At 43.6% G+C, this 15264-nt stretch overlaps 1 protein-coding gene across 1 annotated transcript in view; it reads left to right on the top strand.

Annotated features, from left to right (window-relative positions):
- The window catches only part of LOC127920374 (A-kinase anchor protein 13-like), a 46726-nt gene that overhangs the window by 14126 nt on the left and 17336 nt on the right, over window positions 1-15264 (top strand). Inside the window, exon 4 of the mRNA XM_052504451.1 lies at window positions 4311-4425. Within this exon, the coding sequence (XP_052360411.1) occupies window positions 4311-4425 (115 nt within the window). The remainder of the gene's footprint in view (window positions 1-4310; window positions 4426-15264) is intronic.

Here is a 15264-nt window from a genome sequence, read left to right as displayed (position 1 = left end):
ATGAGGACAAATTATATTTTGGGCTTAGGGGTTAGGTTTAGGGTTGGGGTTAGGGTTGGGGTTAGGGTTGGGGTTAGGGGTTAGGTTTAGGGTTGGGGTTAGGGGTTAGGGGTTAGGGTTGGGGTTAGGTTTAGGGTTAGGGTTGGGGTTAGGGGTTAGGGTTGGGGTTGGGGTTAGGGGTTAGGGTTGGGTTTAGGGGTTAGGGTTGGGGTTAGGGGTTAGGGTTGGGGTTAGGGGTTAGGGGGGTTAGGGGTTAGGGTTGGGGTTAGGGTTGGGGTTAGGGGTTAGGTTTAGGGTTGGGGTTAGGGTTGGGGTTAGGGGTTAGGGGTTAGGGTTGGGGTTAGGGTTGGGGTTAGGGGTTAGGTTTAGGTTAGGTTTAGGGTTGGGGTTAGGGGTTAGGGTTGGGGTTAGGGGTTAGGGTTGGGGTTAGGGTTGGGGTTAGGGGGTTAGGTTTAGGGTTGGGGTTAGGGTTGGGGTTAGGGTTGGGGTTAGGGGTTAGGTTTAGGGTTGGGGTTAGGGTTGGGGTTAGGGGTTAGGTTTAGGGTTAGGTTTAGGGTTGGGGTTAGGGTTGGGGTTAGGGGTTAGGTTTAGGGTTAGGTTTAGGGTTGGGGTTAGGGGTTAGGGTTGGGGTTAGGGTTGGGGTTAGGTGTTAGGTTTAGGGTTGGGGTTAGGGTTGGGGTTAGGGGTTAGGTTTAGGGTTGGGGTTAGGGTTGGGGTTAGGGGTTAGGTTTAGGGTTAGGTTTAGGGTTGGGGTTAGGGGTTAGGGTTGGGGTTGGGGTTAGGGGTTAGGTTTAGGGTTGGGGTTAGGGGTTAGGGTTGGGGTTGGGGTTAGGTTTAGGGTTGGGGTTAGGGGTTAGGTTTAGGGTTGGGGTTAGGGGTTAGGTTTAGGGTTGGGGTTAGGGGTTAGGTTTAGGGTTGGGGTTAGGGGTTAGGTTTAGGGTTAGGTGTTAGGTTGGGGTTAGGTGTTAGGGGTTAGGTTTAGGGTTAGGTGTTAGGGGTTAGGGGTTAGGTTTAGGGTTGGGGTTAGCGGTTAGGGGTTAGGTTTAGGGTTAGGTGTTAGGTTTAGGGTTGGGGTTAGGTGTTAGGGGTTAGGTTTAGGGTTGGGGTTAGGAGTTAGGGGTTAGGGTTAGGAGTTAGGTTTAGGGTTAGATGTTAGGGGTTAGGTTTAGGGTTAGGTTTAGGGTTAGGTGTTAGGGGTTAGGTTTAGGGTTAGATGTTAGGTTTAGGTGTTAGGGGTTAGGTTTAGGGTTGGGGTTAGCGGTTAGGGGTTAGGTTTAGGGTTGGGGTTAGGAGTTAGGGGTTAGGGTTAGGAGTTAGGTTTAGGGTTAGATGTTAGGGGTTAGGTTTAGGGTTAGGTTTAGGGTTAGGTGTTAGGGGTTAGGTTTAGGGTTAGATGTTAGGTTTAGGTGTTAGGGGTTAGGTTTAGGGTTGGGGTTATGAGTTAGGTTTAGGGTTAGGTGTTAGGGGTTAGGTTTAGAGTTGGGGTCAGGTTTTAGGATTCGGGGATAGGTTTAGGGTTGGGGTTAGGTTTAGGGTTGGGGTTATGAGTTAGGTTTAGGGTTAGGTGTTAGGGGTTAGGATTAGAGTTGGGGTCAGGTTTAGGATCAGGTGTTATGGGTCAGGTTTTAGGATTAGGGGCTAGGTTTAGGGTTGGGGTTAGAAGTTAGGGAAAAAATGAATAGAAATCAATTTTAGCTCCCCACAAGGACAGTAATACCAGATGTGTGTGTGTTTGTCTGTGTGTATGTATGTGTATATACAGTTGAAGTCGGAAGTTTACATACACTTAGGTTGGAGTCATTAAAACTAGTTTACATACACTTAGGTTGGAGTCATTAAAACTTGTTTACATACACTTAGGTTGGAGTCATTAAAACTAGTTTACATACACTTAGGTTGGAGTCATTAAAACTAGTTTACATACACTTAGGTTGGAGTCATTAAAACTAGTTTACATACACTTAGGTTGGAGTCATTAAAACTAGTTTACATACACTTAGGTTGGAGTCATTAAAACTAGTTTACATACACTTAGGTTGGAGTCATTAAAACTAGTTTACATACACTTAGGTTGGAGTCATTAAAACTAGTTTACATACACTTAGGTTGGAGTCATTAACACTAGTTTACATACACTTAGGTTGGAGTCATTAAAACTCGTTTTTCAACCACTCCACAAATGAATTGTTAACAAACTATTAGGACATCCACTCTGTGCACGACAACCATTCTTTACAGACAGATTATTTCACTTATAATTCACTGTATAACATTTCCAGTGGGTCAGAAGTTTAAATATACTGAGTTGACTGTACCTTTAAACAGCATGGAAAAATCCAGAAAATTATGTCAAGCTTTAGAAGCTTCTGACATCATGAGTCAATTGGAGGTGTACCTGTGGATGTATTTCAAGGCCTACCTTCAAACTAAGTGCCTCTTTGCTTGACATCATGGGGAAATCAAAAGATATCAGCCAAGACCTCAGAAAAAACTTTGTAGACCTCCACAAGTCTGGTTCATCCTTGGGAGCAATTTCCAAACGCCTGAAGGAACCACGTTCATTTGTACAAACAATAGTACGCAAGTATAAACACCATGGGACCACGCAGCCGTCATACCTGTCACGCCCTGGTCGAAGTAATGTATGTTTGTCTTCATTTATTTGGTCAGGCCAGGGTGTGACATGGGTTATTGTGGTGCGTTTTTGTCATGGGGTTTTTGTGGGGCGTCTAGCATAGTCTATGGCTGCCTGATGCGGTTCTCAATCAGAGTCAGGTGATTATCGTTGTCTCTGATTGGGAACCATATTTAGGCAGCCATATTCTTTGAGTATGTCGTGGGTGATTGTTCCTGTCTCTGTGTTAGTTGTCACCAGATAGGCTGTATAGGTTTCACATTCCGTTCGTGGTTTTTTTTATTAAAGATGTATCGAACTAACCATATGGAAATTACCACGCTGCATTTTGGTCCGACTCTCCTTAAAAGAATCACCAGGACCAAGCACCAGGACCAAGCAGCGTGGTGACAGGCAGCGGCAGCAGGAGCAGCGAAGTATGGAATATACGACTTGGGAGGAAATAGACACGTTCTCCTTCAACGGAAGAAAGCCGTAACAATATCGCTCAGGAAGGAGACGCGTTCTGTCTCCTAGAGATGAACATACTTTGGTGCGAAAAGTGCAAATCAATCCCAGAACAACAGCAAGGGACCTTGTGAAGATGCTGGAGGAAACAGGTACAAAAGTATCTATATCCACAGTAAAACAAGTCCTATATCGACATAACCTGAAAGGCCACTCAGCAAGGAAGAAGCCACTGCTCCAAATCCGCCATAGAAAAGCCAGACTACGGAACTGCACATGGAGAAATGTCCTCTGTTCTGATGAAACAAAAATAAACCTGTTTGGCCTTAATGATCATCGTCATGTTTGGAGGAAAAAGGGGGATGCTTGCAAGCTGAAGAACACCATCCCAACCGTGAAGCACGGGGTGGCAGCATCATGTTGTGTGGCTGCTTTGCTGCAGGAGGGACTGGTGCATTTCACAAAATAGATGGCATCATGAGGGAGGGAAATTATGTGGATATATTGAAGCAACATCTCAAGACATCACTCAGGAAGTTAAAGCTTGGTCACAAATGGATCTTCCAAATGGACAATGACCCCAAGCATACTTCCAAAGTTGTGGCAAAATGGCTTATTAAGGACAACAAAGTCAAGGTATTGGAGTGGCCATCACAAAGCCCTGACCTCAAACCTATAGAACATTTGTGGGCAGAACTGAAAAACCGTGTGCGAGCAATTAGGCCTACAAACCCGACTCAGTTACACCAGCTCTGTCAAGGGAATGGGCCAAAATTCACCCAACTTATTGTGGGAAGCTTGTGGAAGGCTACCCAAAATGTTTGACCCAAGTTAAACAATTTAAAGGCAATGCTACCAAATACTAATTGAGTGTATGTAAACTTCTGACCCACTGGGAATGTGATGAAAGAAATAAAAGCTGAAATAAATCATTCTCTCTACTATTATTCTGACATTTCACATTCTTAAAATAAAGTGGTGATCCTAACTGACCTAAGACGGGGAATGTTTACTAGGATCAAATTCCAGGAATTGTGAAAAACTGAGTTTAAATGTATTTGGCTGAGGTGTATGTAAACTTCCGACTTCAACTGTATATACAGGTATGTATGTATATATATATATTAGTGGGTGTGTCCCTTCTCTGTGTGTGCATGTGCATTCATGCGGACGTGTGTGTGTATGCATGTGTGTGTGTTTGTGTGTATCTCTGTCCTCTGTGTGTCAGTATATCTGAGGAGGACATAGCGGGTCCCCTGAGGACTGACTTTGATGGGAAGAGTGGAACCAAGGTTAGCCGAACCTTTAGCTACCTCAAGAACAAGATATACAAGAAGACCAGGGTGAGTATTACTACACTACTGCATTATGACTAAACTACTACTAACTACTACAGCATTACTATTACACCAACAATACATTACTACTACATCACTACTACACTAACAATACATTACTACTACATTACTGCTACATTATTACTAAACTACTACTACATTACTATTACACTAACAATACATTGCTACTGCATTACTACTAAACTACTACTACATTACTACTACACTAACAATACATGACTACTACATTACTACTACACTAATAATACATAACTACTACATTACTACTACACTAATAATACATAACTACTACATTACTATTACACTAACAATACATTGCTACTGCATTACTACTAAACTACTACTACATTACTACTACACTAACAATACATTACTACTACGTTACTATGACACTAATAATACACTACTACTACATTACTACCCTACTACTACATTACTACTACACTACTGCATTATTGCTAAACTACTACAACATTAATATTACACTAACACTACATTACTACTACATCACTACTACACTAACAATACATTACTACTACATTACTACGACACTAACAATACATTACTACTACACTACTGCATTATTACTAACCTACTACAATATTACTACTACACTAATAATACATTGCTACAGCATTACCACTAAACTACATTACTACTACACTAAAATACATTACACTACATTACTACTAAACTACTACTAAACCACATATTACTACTACTAAACTACCACTACTACTATAACTACTACTAGTACATTACTACTACTACACCACTACTACCACACTACCACTAAACCACCAATGCATTACTACTACACTACTACTAAACTACTACTAAACCACATATTACTACTACTAAACTACCACTACTACTACATTACTACTACTATAACTACTACTAGTACATTACTACTACTACACCACTACTACCACATTACCACTAAACCACTAATGCATTACTACTACACTACTACTAAACTACTACTACATTTCTACTACATCACTCCTAAACTACCACTACATTACTACAACACGATTACTACTAAACTACAACTAAACTACTACTAAACTACTGCTACATAACTACTAAACTGCTACTAGGTTACTACTACATTACTACTACTACTACTACTACTACTACTACTACATTACTACTAAATGACTACTACAGTAATACTACATAACTTTTTATTGCAGATTTCTTTTTGGGGGGTAGTTCAGCTTTAATATTTCATATAGATTCCAGCTTCCATCAATGTAATTGTCTGCATCCCTTCCAATCCCCCTTATATACATACATATACATACACTACAGGGCAAACGGTTCCTGCTCATTCAAGGGTTTTTCTTCCATCAATGTAATTGTCTGCATCCCTTCCAATCCCCCTTATATACATACATATACATACACTACAGGGCAAACGGTTCCTGCTCATTCAAGGGTTTTTCTTCCATCAATGTAATTGTCTGCATCCCTTCCAATCCCCCTTATATACATACATATACATACACTACAGGGCAAACGGTTCCTGCTCATTCAAGGGTTTTTCTTTATATATATATATTTTTTTCGTCATTGTAGAATAATAGTGAAGACATCAAAACTAGGACATAACACATATGAAATCATGTTGTAACCAAACAAGTGTTAAAGAAATTAAAATGTATTTTATTTTTTGAGATTCTTCAAAGTAGCCACCCTTTGCCTTGATGACAGCTTTGCACAATTTTGGCATTCTCTCAACCAGCTTCACCTGGAATACTTTTCGTCTTGAAGGAGTTATCACATATGCTGAGCACTTGTTGGCTTCTTTTCCTTCACTCTGTGGTCCAACTCATCCCAAACCATCTCAATTGGGTTGAGTTTGGGTGATTGTGGAGACCAGGTCATCTGATGCAGCACTCCATCACTCTCCTTCTTGGTCAAATGGCCCTTACACAGCCTAGAGGTGTTTTGGGTCATTGTCCTGATGAAAAACAAATGATAGTCACACTAAGCGTAAACCAGATGGGATGGCGTATCGCTGCAGAATGCTGTGGTAGCCATGCTGGTTAAGTGTCCCTTCAATTCAAAATAAATCACTGACAGTGTCAGCAACAAAGCATCCCCATACCATAACACCTCCTCCTCCATGCTTCACGGTGGGAAATATACATGCGGAGATCATCCATTCACCCACTCTGCGTCTCTCAAAGACACAGAGGTTGGAACCAAAAATCTCCAATTCGGTCTAATTTCCATTGATGGTGTTTCTTGGCCAAAGCAAGTCTCTTCTTTTTATTGGTGTTCTTTAGTAGTTCTTTCTCTGCAGCATTTCGACCATAAAGGCCTGATTCAGACGGTTTCCTCTAAACAGTTGATGTTGAGATGTGTCTCTTACTTAAATCAGTGAAGCATTTATTTGGGATGCAAATTCCGAGGCTAGTAACTCTAATGAACTTATCCTCTGCAGCAGAGGTAACTCTGGGTCTTCATTTCCTGTTGCGGTACTCATGAGAGCCAGTTTCATCGTAGTGATGGTTTTTGCAACTGCACTTGAAGAAACTTTCTTTCAAAGTTCTTGAAATGTTCCATATTGACTTCATGTCTGGACAGTCCATTAATAATTTGTTTCTCTCTGCTTATTTGAGTTGTTCTTGCCATAATATGGACTTGGTCTTTTACCAAATATGGCTATCTTCTGTATACCATCCCTACCTTGTCACAACACAACTAATTGTCTCAAATGCATTAAGAAAGAAAGACATTTCACAAATGAACTTTTAAGAAGGCACACCTGTTAATTGAAATGCATTCCAGGTGAATACTTCATGAAGCTGGTTGAGAGAATGCCAAGAGTGTGCAAAGTTGTTGTCAAGGCAAAGGGTGTCTATTTGAAGAATCTCAAATATAAATTACATTTTGAATTGTTTACCACTAGTTATTGTTATGTTTCCATCTGTTATTTAGTTGTGTTGTCTTCACTGTTATTCTAATTCTATTGGTTGCAAGAATTGTGTTAATAATTTAAGTGGAAAAATTCAGTTTTGAATCCGGCATCGTTTTGCATATCAGTTCATAAACCACGTGCCATGGAATCGGTGCGTCAAAAATCTGTTCCCAACTATTTTGCAGGTTAAAAATGGCAGATCTGTCTGTTTCGGTCCTTAAATGAAACTGTTATACTTTTTATTCATCACAATTTTCTTTTCAAAAATGGTCTTTGGGCCGACAGACAAGTTCATTACATTTCCCCCCTTCCACTTTCCTCTCCCATTTTTGTGGTAATGCTGCAATTAGTTGGTTGTAATTTGGGGATCAGACATTTCCATATGATTTTGTTAGCTGCATGTCCTAATTTTGATATAATTTTTAAAGATTCTAACTTTTAAAAAAAGAACGTTTTTTTTAAATCAATTAGTATATTTGAGTTTAATATTTACTGTATTATTGGTTCTGCCGTTTCTGGTTACATTGAAATGGTTTCCACCTTTTCAAGGCTTGTTTTAAAAATAACGATATATGGGAGATGATTTACTTTACAACATCTCACTTTCAGTTATTTGTCATCTGAATAAAGGGAAAAAAGGTCTTTAACTTTTTTTCTTACTAATCTGCTAGAGAACCAGTTTGGATTTATTTATACGTTTTGCTTTTAGTGAGGGTCAAATCATTTTAATTATTTAATTTAATTTTTAATCATTTCTACCCCTCCGAATTCATATTCATTATATAAATAGGCCTCTTAAATTTTGTCTGGCTTGATGTTCCAAATAAAATTGATTATTTCTTTCTAAAATAATTTTTAAAAACTGTTCGCTAAGTGTAGGCAAGACCATAAGCAAATGGGTAAACTGGGATATGACTAAAGAGTTAATTAGGGTAAACTGGGATATGACTAAAGAGTTAATCAGGGTAAACTGGGATATGGCTAAAGAGTTAATCAGGGTGAACTGCGATATGACTAAATAGTTAATTAGGGTGATTTTTCCACAAAATAGACAGACCTTTCCATGGTAGCAAGATCTGTTTTTGCTAACTTTCTATAGAAATGTATTGGAGTGAGATCATTTATTTATTTCGGGATTTGTATATACCGAGAACACCTGGTTTACATTTTCCCAATTAAGCGACTTGTATTTAACCCTCTGTTTCACATCATGTTTTGTGTGTAATTGTTTTCGTGTTAGGTAGTGTTAGTTTATGCGCTCTACTTTTAATCCGGAGAGGTTAGAAAAAGTATCTAGATCCTCGTTGAGGCTGTGGAGGGATCCAAGTTGTGGATTTAAAAGAAAACATGAATCATCAGCTTACAGTGACACCTTTGTTTTTCAGCCGTGGATTTATATATATATAAAAATATATGCCATTTAGCAGACGCTTTTATCCAAAGCGACTTACAGTCATGTGTGCATACATTCTACGTATGGGTGGTCCCGGGAATCGAACCCACTACCCTGGCATTACAAGCGCCATGCTCTACCAACTGAGCTACAGAAGGACCTAAGGATTTCTAATTGCTTGATATTATTATTGGATTTGATTTTAACAGCGAACATTTCGATGGTCATAATAAATAGATATGCTGATAGTGGACAACCTTGTTTTACTCCTCTTGACTGTCACGTTCTGACCTTTATTTCCTTTGTTTTGTCATTATGTAGTATGGTCAGGGCGTGAGTTGGGGTGGGCAGTCTGTTTGTTTTTCTATGATTTTGGGGATTTCTATGTTTCGGCCTAGTATGGTTCTCAATCAGAGGCAGGTGTCATTAGTTGTCTCTGATTGAGAATCATACTTAGGTAGCGTGGTTGTCCCTGATTGAGAATCATACTTAGGTAGCCTGGTTGTCCCTGATTGAGAATCATACTTAGGTAGCCTGGTTGTCCCTGATTGAGAATCATACTTAGGTAGCCTGGTTGTCCCTGATTGAGAATCATACTTAGGTAGCCTGGTTGTCCCTGATTGAGAATCATACTTAGGTAGCCTGGTTGTCTCTGATTGAGAATCATACTTAGGTAGCCTGGTTGTCTCTGATTGAGAATCATACTTAGGTAGCCTGGTTGTCTCTGATTGAGAATCATACTTAGGTAGCCTGGTTGTCTCTGATTGAGAATCATACTTAGGTAGCGTGGTTGTCTCTGATTGAGAATCATACTTAGGTAGCCTGGTTGTCTCTGATTGAGAATCATACTTAGGTAGCGTGGTTGTCCCTGATTGAGAATCATACTTAGGTAGCCTGGTTGTCTCTGACTGAGAATCATACTTAGGTAGCCTGGTTGTCTCTGATTGAGAATCATACTTAGGTAGCCTGGTTGTCTCTGATTGAGAATCATACTTAGGTAGCCTGGTTGTCCCTGATTGAGAATCATACTTAGGTAGCCTGGTTGTCCCTGATTGAGAATCATACTTTAGGTAGCCTGGTTGTCCCTGATTGAGAATCATACTTTAGGTAGCCTGGTTGTCCCTGATTGAGAATCATACTTAGGTAGGTTTCACTGTGTGTGGGTGTTTGTTTCCATGTCTGTGTTTTTCACCACACGGTGCTGTTTTGGGTTTCGTTCGTTCCACGTTTATTGTTTTTTTGTATTCAGTTGTTCATGTGTACTCTTTCTTGGACCACGCCGCATATTGGTCCTCCGATTCTTTTCGCCTCTCCTCTTCGGAAGAAGATATTCTCCAAAATGTAAATGTTCCAGGCATTTATATATAAACTCCAATCGTACTTTATCAAAAGCCTTTTCCCAGATTTTTCATAGTGTTCTACTGTTTCCAGGACTTGTCTTATATTATCTCCAATGTATAGTCCATGTTAAAAACCTGTTTGATTAGAATGAATAACATCAGACAAAACCTTTTTAATTCTGTGCTTTAATTCTATGTGCTAGAGTTTTTGCCTCCAAGTTGTTTTAATGAACTGGATCTTTATATTTACCACTTGGATCCTGTTTCAGTAATAATGAAATCAGACCTTGTTGAGTGTCTGATAATCTACCGTTTATATAAGGTTAGGGTTCCACTGGTGCATGTTCATTAGGGTTAGGGTTCCACAGGTGCATGTTCATTAGGGTTAGGGTTCCACTGGTGCATGTTCATTAGGGTTAGGGTTAGGGTTCCACTGGTGCATGTTCATTAGGGTTAGGGTTAGGGTTCCACTGGTGCATGTTCATTAGGGTTAGGGTTCCACTGGTGCATGTTCATTAGGGTTAGGGTTCCACTGGTGCATGTTCATTAGGGTTAGGGTTAGGGTTCCACTGGTGCATGTTCATTAGGGTTAGGGTTAGGGTTCCACTGGTGCATGTTCATTAGGGTTAGGGTTAGGGTTCCACTGGTGCATGTTCATTAGGGTTAGGGTTCCACTGGTGCATGTTCATTAGGGTTAGGGTTCCACTGGTGCATGTTCATTAGGGTTAGGGTTCCACTGGTGCATGTTCATTAGGGTTAGGGTTCCACAGGTGCATGTTCATTAGGGTTAGGGTTAGGGTTCCACAGGTGCATGTTCATTAGGGTTAGGGTTCCACTGGTGCATGTTCATTAGGGTTAGGGTTCCACAGGTGCATGTTCATTAGGGTTAGGGTTCCACTGGTGCATGTTCATTAGGGTTAGGGTTAGGGTTCCACAGGTGCATGTTCATTAGGGTTAGGGTTAGGGTTCCACAGGTGCATGTTCATTAGGGTTAGGGTTCCACAGGTGCATGTTCATTCATTGTTTATGGTTCATTGAACAAGCATGGGAAACAGTGTTTAAACCCTTTACAATGAAGATCTGTGAATTATTATATATATTTTTAGAAATATCTTTGAAAGACAGGGTCCTGAAAAAGGGAAGTTTATTTTTTTGCTGAGTTTACTACTACTACTACCACTAATACCTCTACTATTATAGGAGCAAGATGTACAAGAAGACCAGGGTGACCATTATCATCCAATAATCTCATCATTATTAATCACAAGGTTATGTTTCAGGATTAAAGCTGTTTGCAGTCCTCTGCTGAAATACACATGTCATATCTTAATTTGATCATCCTGTTGTTGATGGATTTTCCCTGTGTGTATTGTAGGTTTAAAAAGTTTGTAATTCCCCATTTCAGACTTGATTTTCCCTAATGAAAAATGTATCAACCCCTACAAAAATATGTCCATTAATTATAATCCACATAACAATTCACATTTCCTGTTGCTGCAGGATTATTTTGCTGCTGTGTGAAACTGGCTCAAATGAAGATACGACATCTGTACTTGACATCTTACCATTGTCACAGTCTCTGTTCAGAACGCACTAGTGTTTCAGAGGAACCCCAATCTGTTTCCACAAATAAACATTTCAACTCTGAAAAACTTCAGTAAAGGTGATAAATTGACCCTAATGGGTTTTAACCACGTTGATATATTATTATTATTAAGAGCTTCGGTGGTGTTACACCAAGAGGTCTGTTTTCACGTTTCACCGTGACATGACCCTAATTTGATCTGACTCAGTTGAGGACGTTTGTGCTAATGATACAGTGTTGTGTTGTGTTGCAGAGAGAAGAGATGAGAGATAGATACCAGAGAAACAGAATAGTATTAGTGGCGGAAGCAGCAGCACTGCGCGGTAAGAGAAGTAGAACAGGAAGTGGACATTCTCTCTATGGACTCCAGCTCTCTCTCTCTGTCACCACAGCAGCAAGCCAGTCGCTTTAAAGGGCCAACAGCTTTAATGACAGACCTCAGCCACGACCAGCAGCTAAGACAGACCTCAGCCACGACCAGCAGCTAAGACAGACCTCAGCCACGACCAGCAGCTAAGACAGACCTCAGCCACGACCAGCGGCTAAGACAGACCTCAGCCACGACCAGCGGCTAAGACAGACCTCAGCTACGACCATGGGCTAAGACAGACCTCAGCTACGACCAGGGGCTAAGACAGACCTCAGCCACGACCAGCAGCTATGACAGACCTCAGCCACGACCAGCAGCTAAGACAGACCTCAGCCACGACCAGCAGCTAAGACAGACCTCAGCCACGACCAGCAGCTAAGACAGACCTCAGCCACGACCAGCAGCTAAGACAGACCTCAGCCACGACCAGCAGCTAAGACAGACCTCAGCTACGACCAGCAGCTAAGACAGACCTCAGCGGTTCCAGCAGCTAAGACAGACCTCAGCTACGACCAGGGGCTAAGACAGACCTCGGCCACGACCAGCAGCTAAGACAGACCTCAGTCACGACCAGCAGCTAAGACAGACCTCAGTCACGACCAGCAGCTAAGACAGACCTCAGTCACGACCAGCAGCTAAGACAGACCTCGGCCACGACCAGCAGCTAAGACAGAGACACCTCAGTCACGACCAGCAGCTAAGACAGACCTCGGCCACGACCAGCGGCTAAGACAGACCTCGGCCACGACCAGCGGCTAAGACAGACCTCGGCCACGACCAGCGGCTAAGACAGACCTCGGCCACGACCAGCGGCTAAGACAGACCTCGGCCACGACCAACTGCTAAGACAGACCTCGGCCACGACCAGCAGCTAAGACAGACCTCAGTCACGACCAGCAGCTAAGACAGACCTCAGCCACGACCAGCAGCTAAGACAGACCTCAGCCACGACCAGCAGCTAAGACAGACCTCAGCCACGACCAGCAGCTAAGACAGACCTCAGCCACGACCAGCAGCTAAGACAGACCTCAGCCACGACCAGCAGCTAAGACAGACCTCAGCTACGACCAGCAGCTAAGACAGACCTCAGCGACGACCAGCAGCTAAGACAGACCTCAGCTACGACCAGGGGCTAAGACAGACCTCAGCCACGACCAGCAGCTAAGACAGACCTCAGCCACAACCAGCAGCTAAGACAGACCTCAGCTACGACCAGGGGCTAAGACAGACCTCAGCCATGACCAGCAGCTATGACAGACCTCAGCCACGACCAGCAGCTATGACAGACCTCAGCCACGACCAGCAGCTAAGACAGACCTCGGCCACGACCAGCAGCTAAGACAGACCTCAGCCATGACCAGCAGCTAAGACAGACCTCAGCCACGACCAGCAGCTAAGATAGACCTCAGCCACGACCAGCAGCTAAGACAGACCTCAGCCACGACCAGCAGCTAAGACAGACCTCAGCTACGACCAGCAGCTAAGACAGACATTAGCTACGACCAGCAGCTAAGACAGACCTCAGCTACGACCAGCAGCCAAGACAGACCTCAGCGGCGACCAGCAGCTAAGACAGACCTCAGCTACGACCAGGGGCTAAGACAGACCTCAGCTACGACCAGGGGCTAAGACAGACCTCAGCCACGACCAGCATCTATGACAGACCTCAGCCACGACCAGCAGCTAAGACAGACCTCAGCCACGACCAGCAGCTAAGACAGACCTCAGCCACGACCAGCAGCTAAGACAGACCTCAGCCACGACCAGCAGCTAAGACAGACCTCAGCCACGACCAGCCGCTAAGACAGACCTCAGCCACGACAGACCTCAGCCACAACAGACCTCAGCCACGACAGACCTCAGCCACGACAGACCTCAGCCACGACCAGCAGCTAAGACAGACCTCAATCACGACCAGCAGCTAAGACAGACCTCAATCACGACCAGCAGCTAAGACAGACCTCAGCCACAACCAGCAGCTAAGACAGACCTCAGCCACGACCAGCAGCTAAGACAGACCTCAGCCACGACCAGCAGCTAAGACAGACCTCAGCCACGACCAGCAGCTAAGACAGACCTCAATCACGACCAGCAGCTAAGACAGACCTCAATCACGACCAGCAGCTAAGACAGACCTCAGCCACAACCAGCAGCTAAGACAGACCTCAGCCACGACCAGCAGCTAAGACAGACCTCGGCCACGACCAGCAGCTAAGACAGACCTCAGCCACGACCAGCAGCTAAGACAGACCTCAGCCACGACCAGCAGCTAAGACAGACCTCAGCTACGACCAGCAGCTAAGACAGACCTCAGCGACGACCAGCAGCTAAGACAGACCTCAGCTACGACCAGCAGCTAAGACAGACCTCAGCTACGACCAGCAGCTAAGACAGACCTCAGCTACGACCAGCAGCTAAGACAGACCTCAGCGACGACCAGCAGCTAAGACAGACCTCAGCTACGACCATGGGCTAAGACAGACCTCAGCTACGACCAGGGGCTAAGACAGACCTCAGCCACGACCAGCAGCTATGACAGACCTCAGCCACGACCAGCAGCTAAGACAGACCTCAGCCACGACCAGCAGCTAAGACAGACCTCAGCCACGACCAGCAGCTAAGACAGACCTCAGCCACGACCAGCAGCTAAGACAGACCTCAGCCACGACCAGCAGCTAAGACAGACCTCAGCCACGACCAGCAGCTAAGACAGACCTCAGCCACGACAGACCTCAGCCACGACAGACCTCAGCCACGACAGACCTCAGCCACGACAGACCTCAGCCACGACCAGCAGCTAAGACAGACCTCAATCACGACCAGCAGCTAAGACAGACCTCAGCTAAGACAGACCTCAGCCACGACCAGCAGCTAAGACAGACCTCAGCCACGACCAGCAGCTAAGACAGACCTCAGCCACGACCAGCAGCTAAGACAGACCTCAGCCACGACCAGCAGCTAAGACAGACCTCAGCCTCGACCAGCAGCTAAGACAGACCGCTCTAGTTCTATGTCATTCTATGAATACCTGTCTCTTACTACTGGAGATGGTGGTTGAGTCAGAAACAGCACCCCCTGTACACTGTTGCATCACTTCCTGGTGCTCTCTGTCTCTCTCCCTACTCTGATAGGAACTGGGCACCCCCTGTACACTGTTACATCACTTCCTGGTTCTCACTGTCTCTCTCCCTACTCTGATAGGAA

The sequence above is a fragment of the Oncorhynchus keta genome, unplaced genomic scaffold, assembly GCF_023373465.1.
Source record: "Oncorhynchus keta strain PuntledgeMale-10-30-2019 unplaced genomic scaffold, Oket_V2 Un_contig_1917_pilon_pilon, whole genome shotgun sequence".
In the NCBI taxonomy this organism is placed as follows: Eukaryota; Metazoa; Chordata; class Actinopteri; order Salmoniformes; family Salmonidae; genus Oncorhynchus; species Oncorhynchus keta.
The sequence above is the reverse complement of the archived record's forward strand: the minus strand, read 5'-3'. Positions and strand labels throughout refer to the sequence as shown.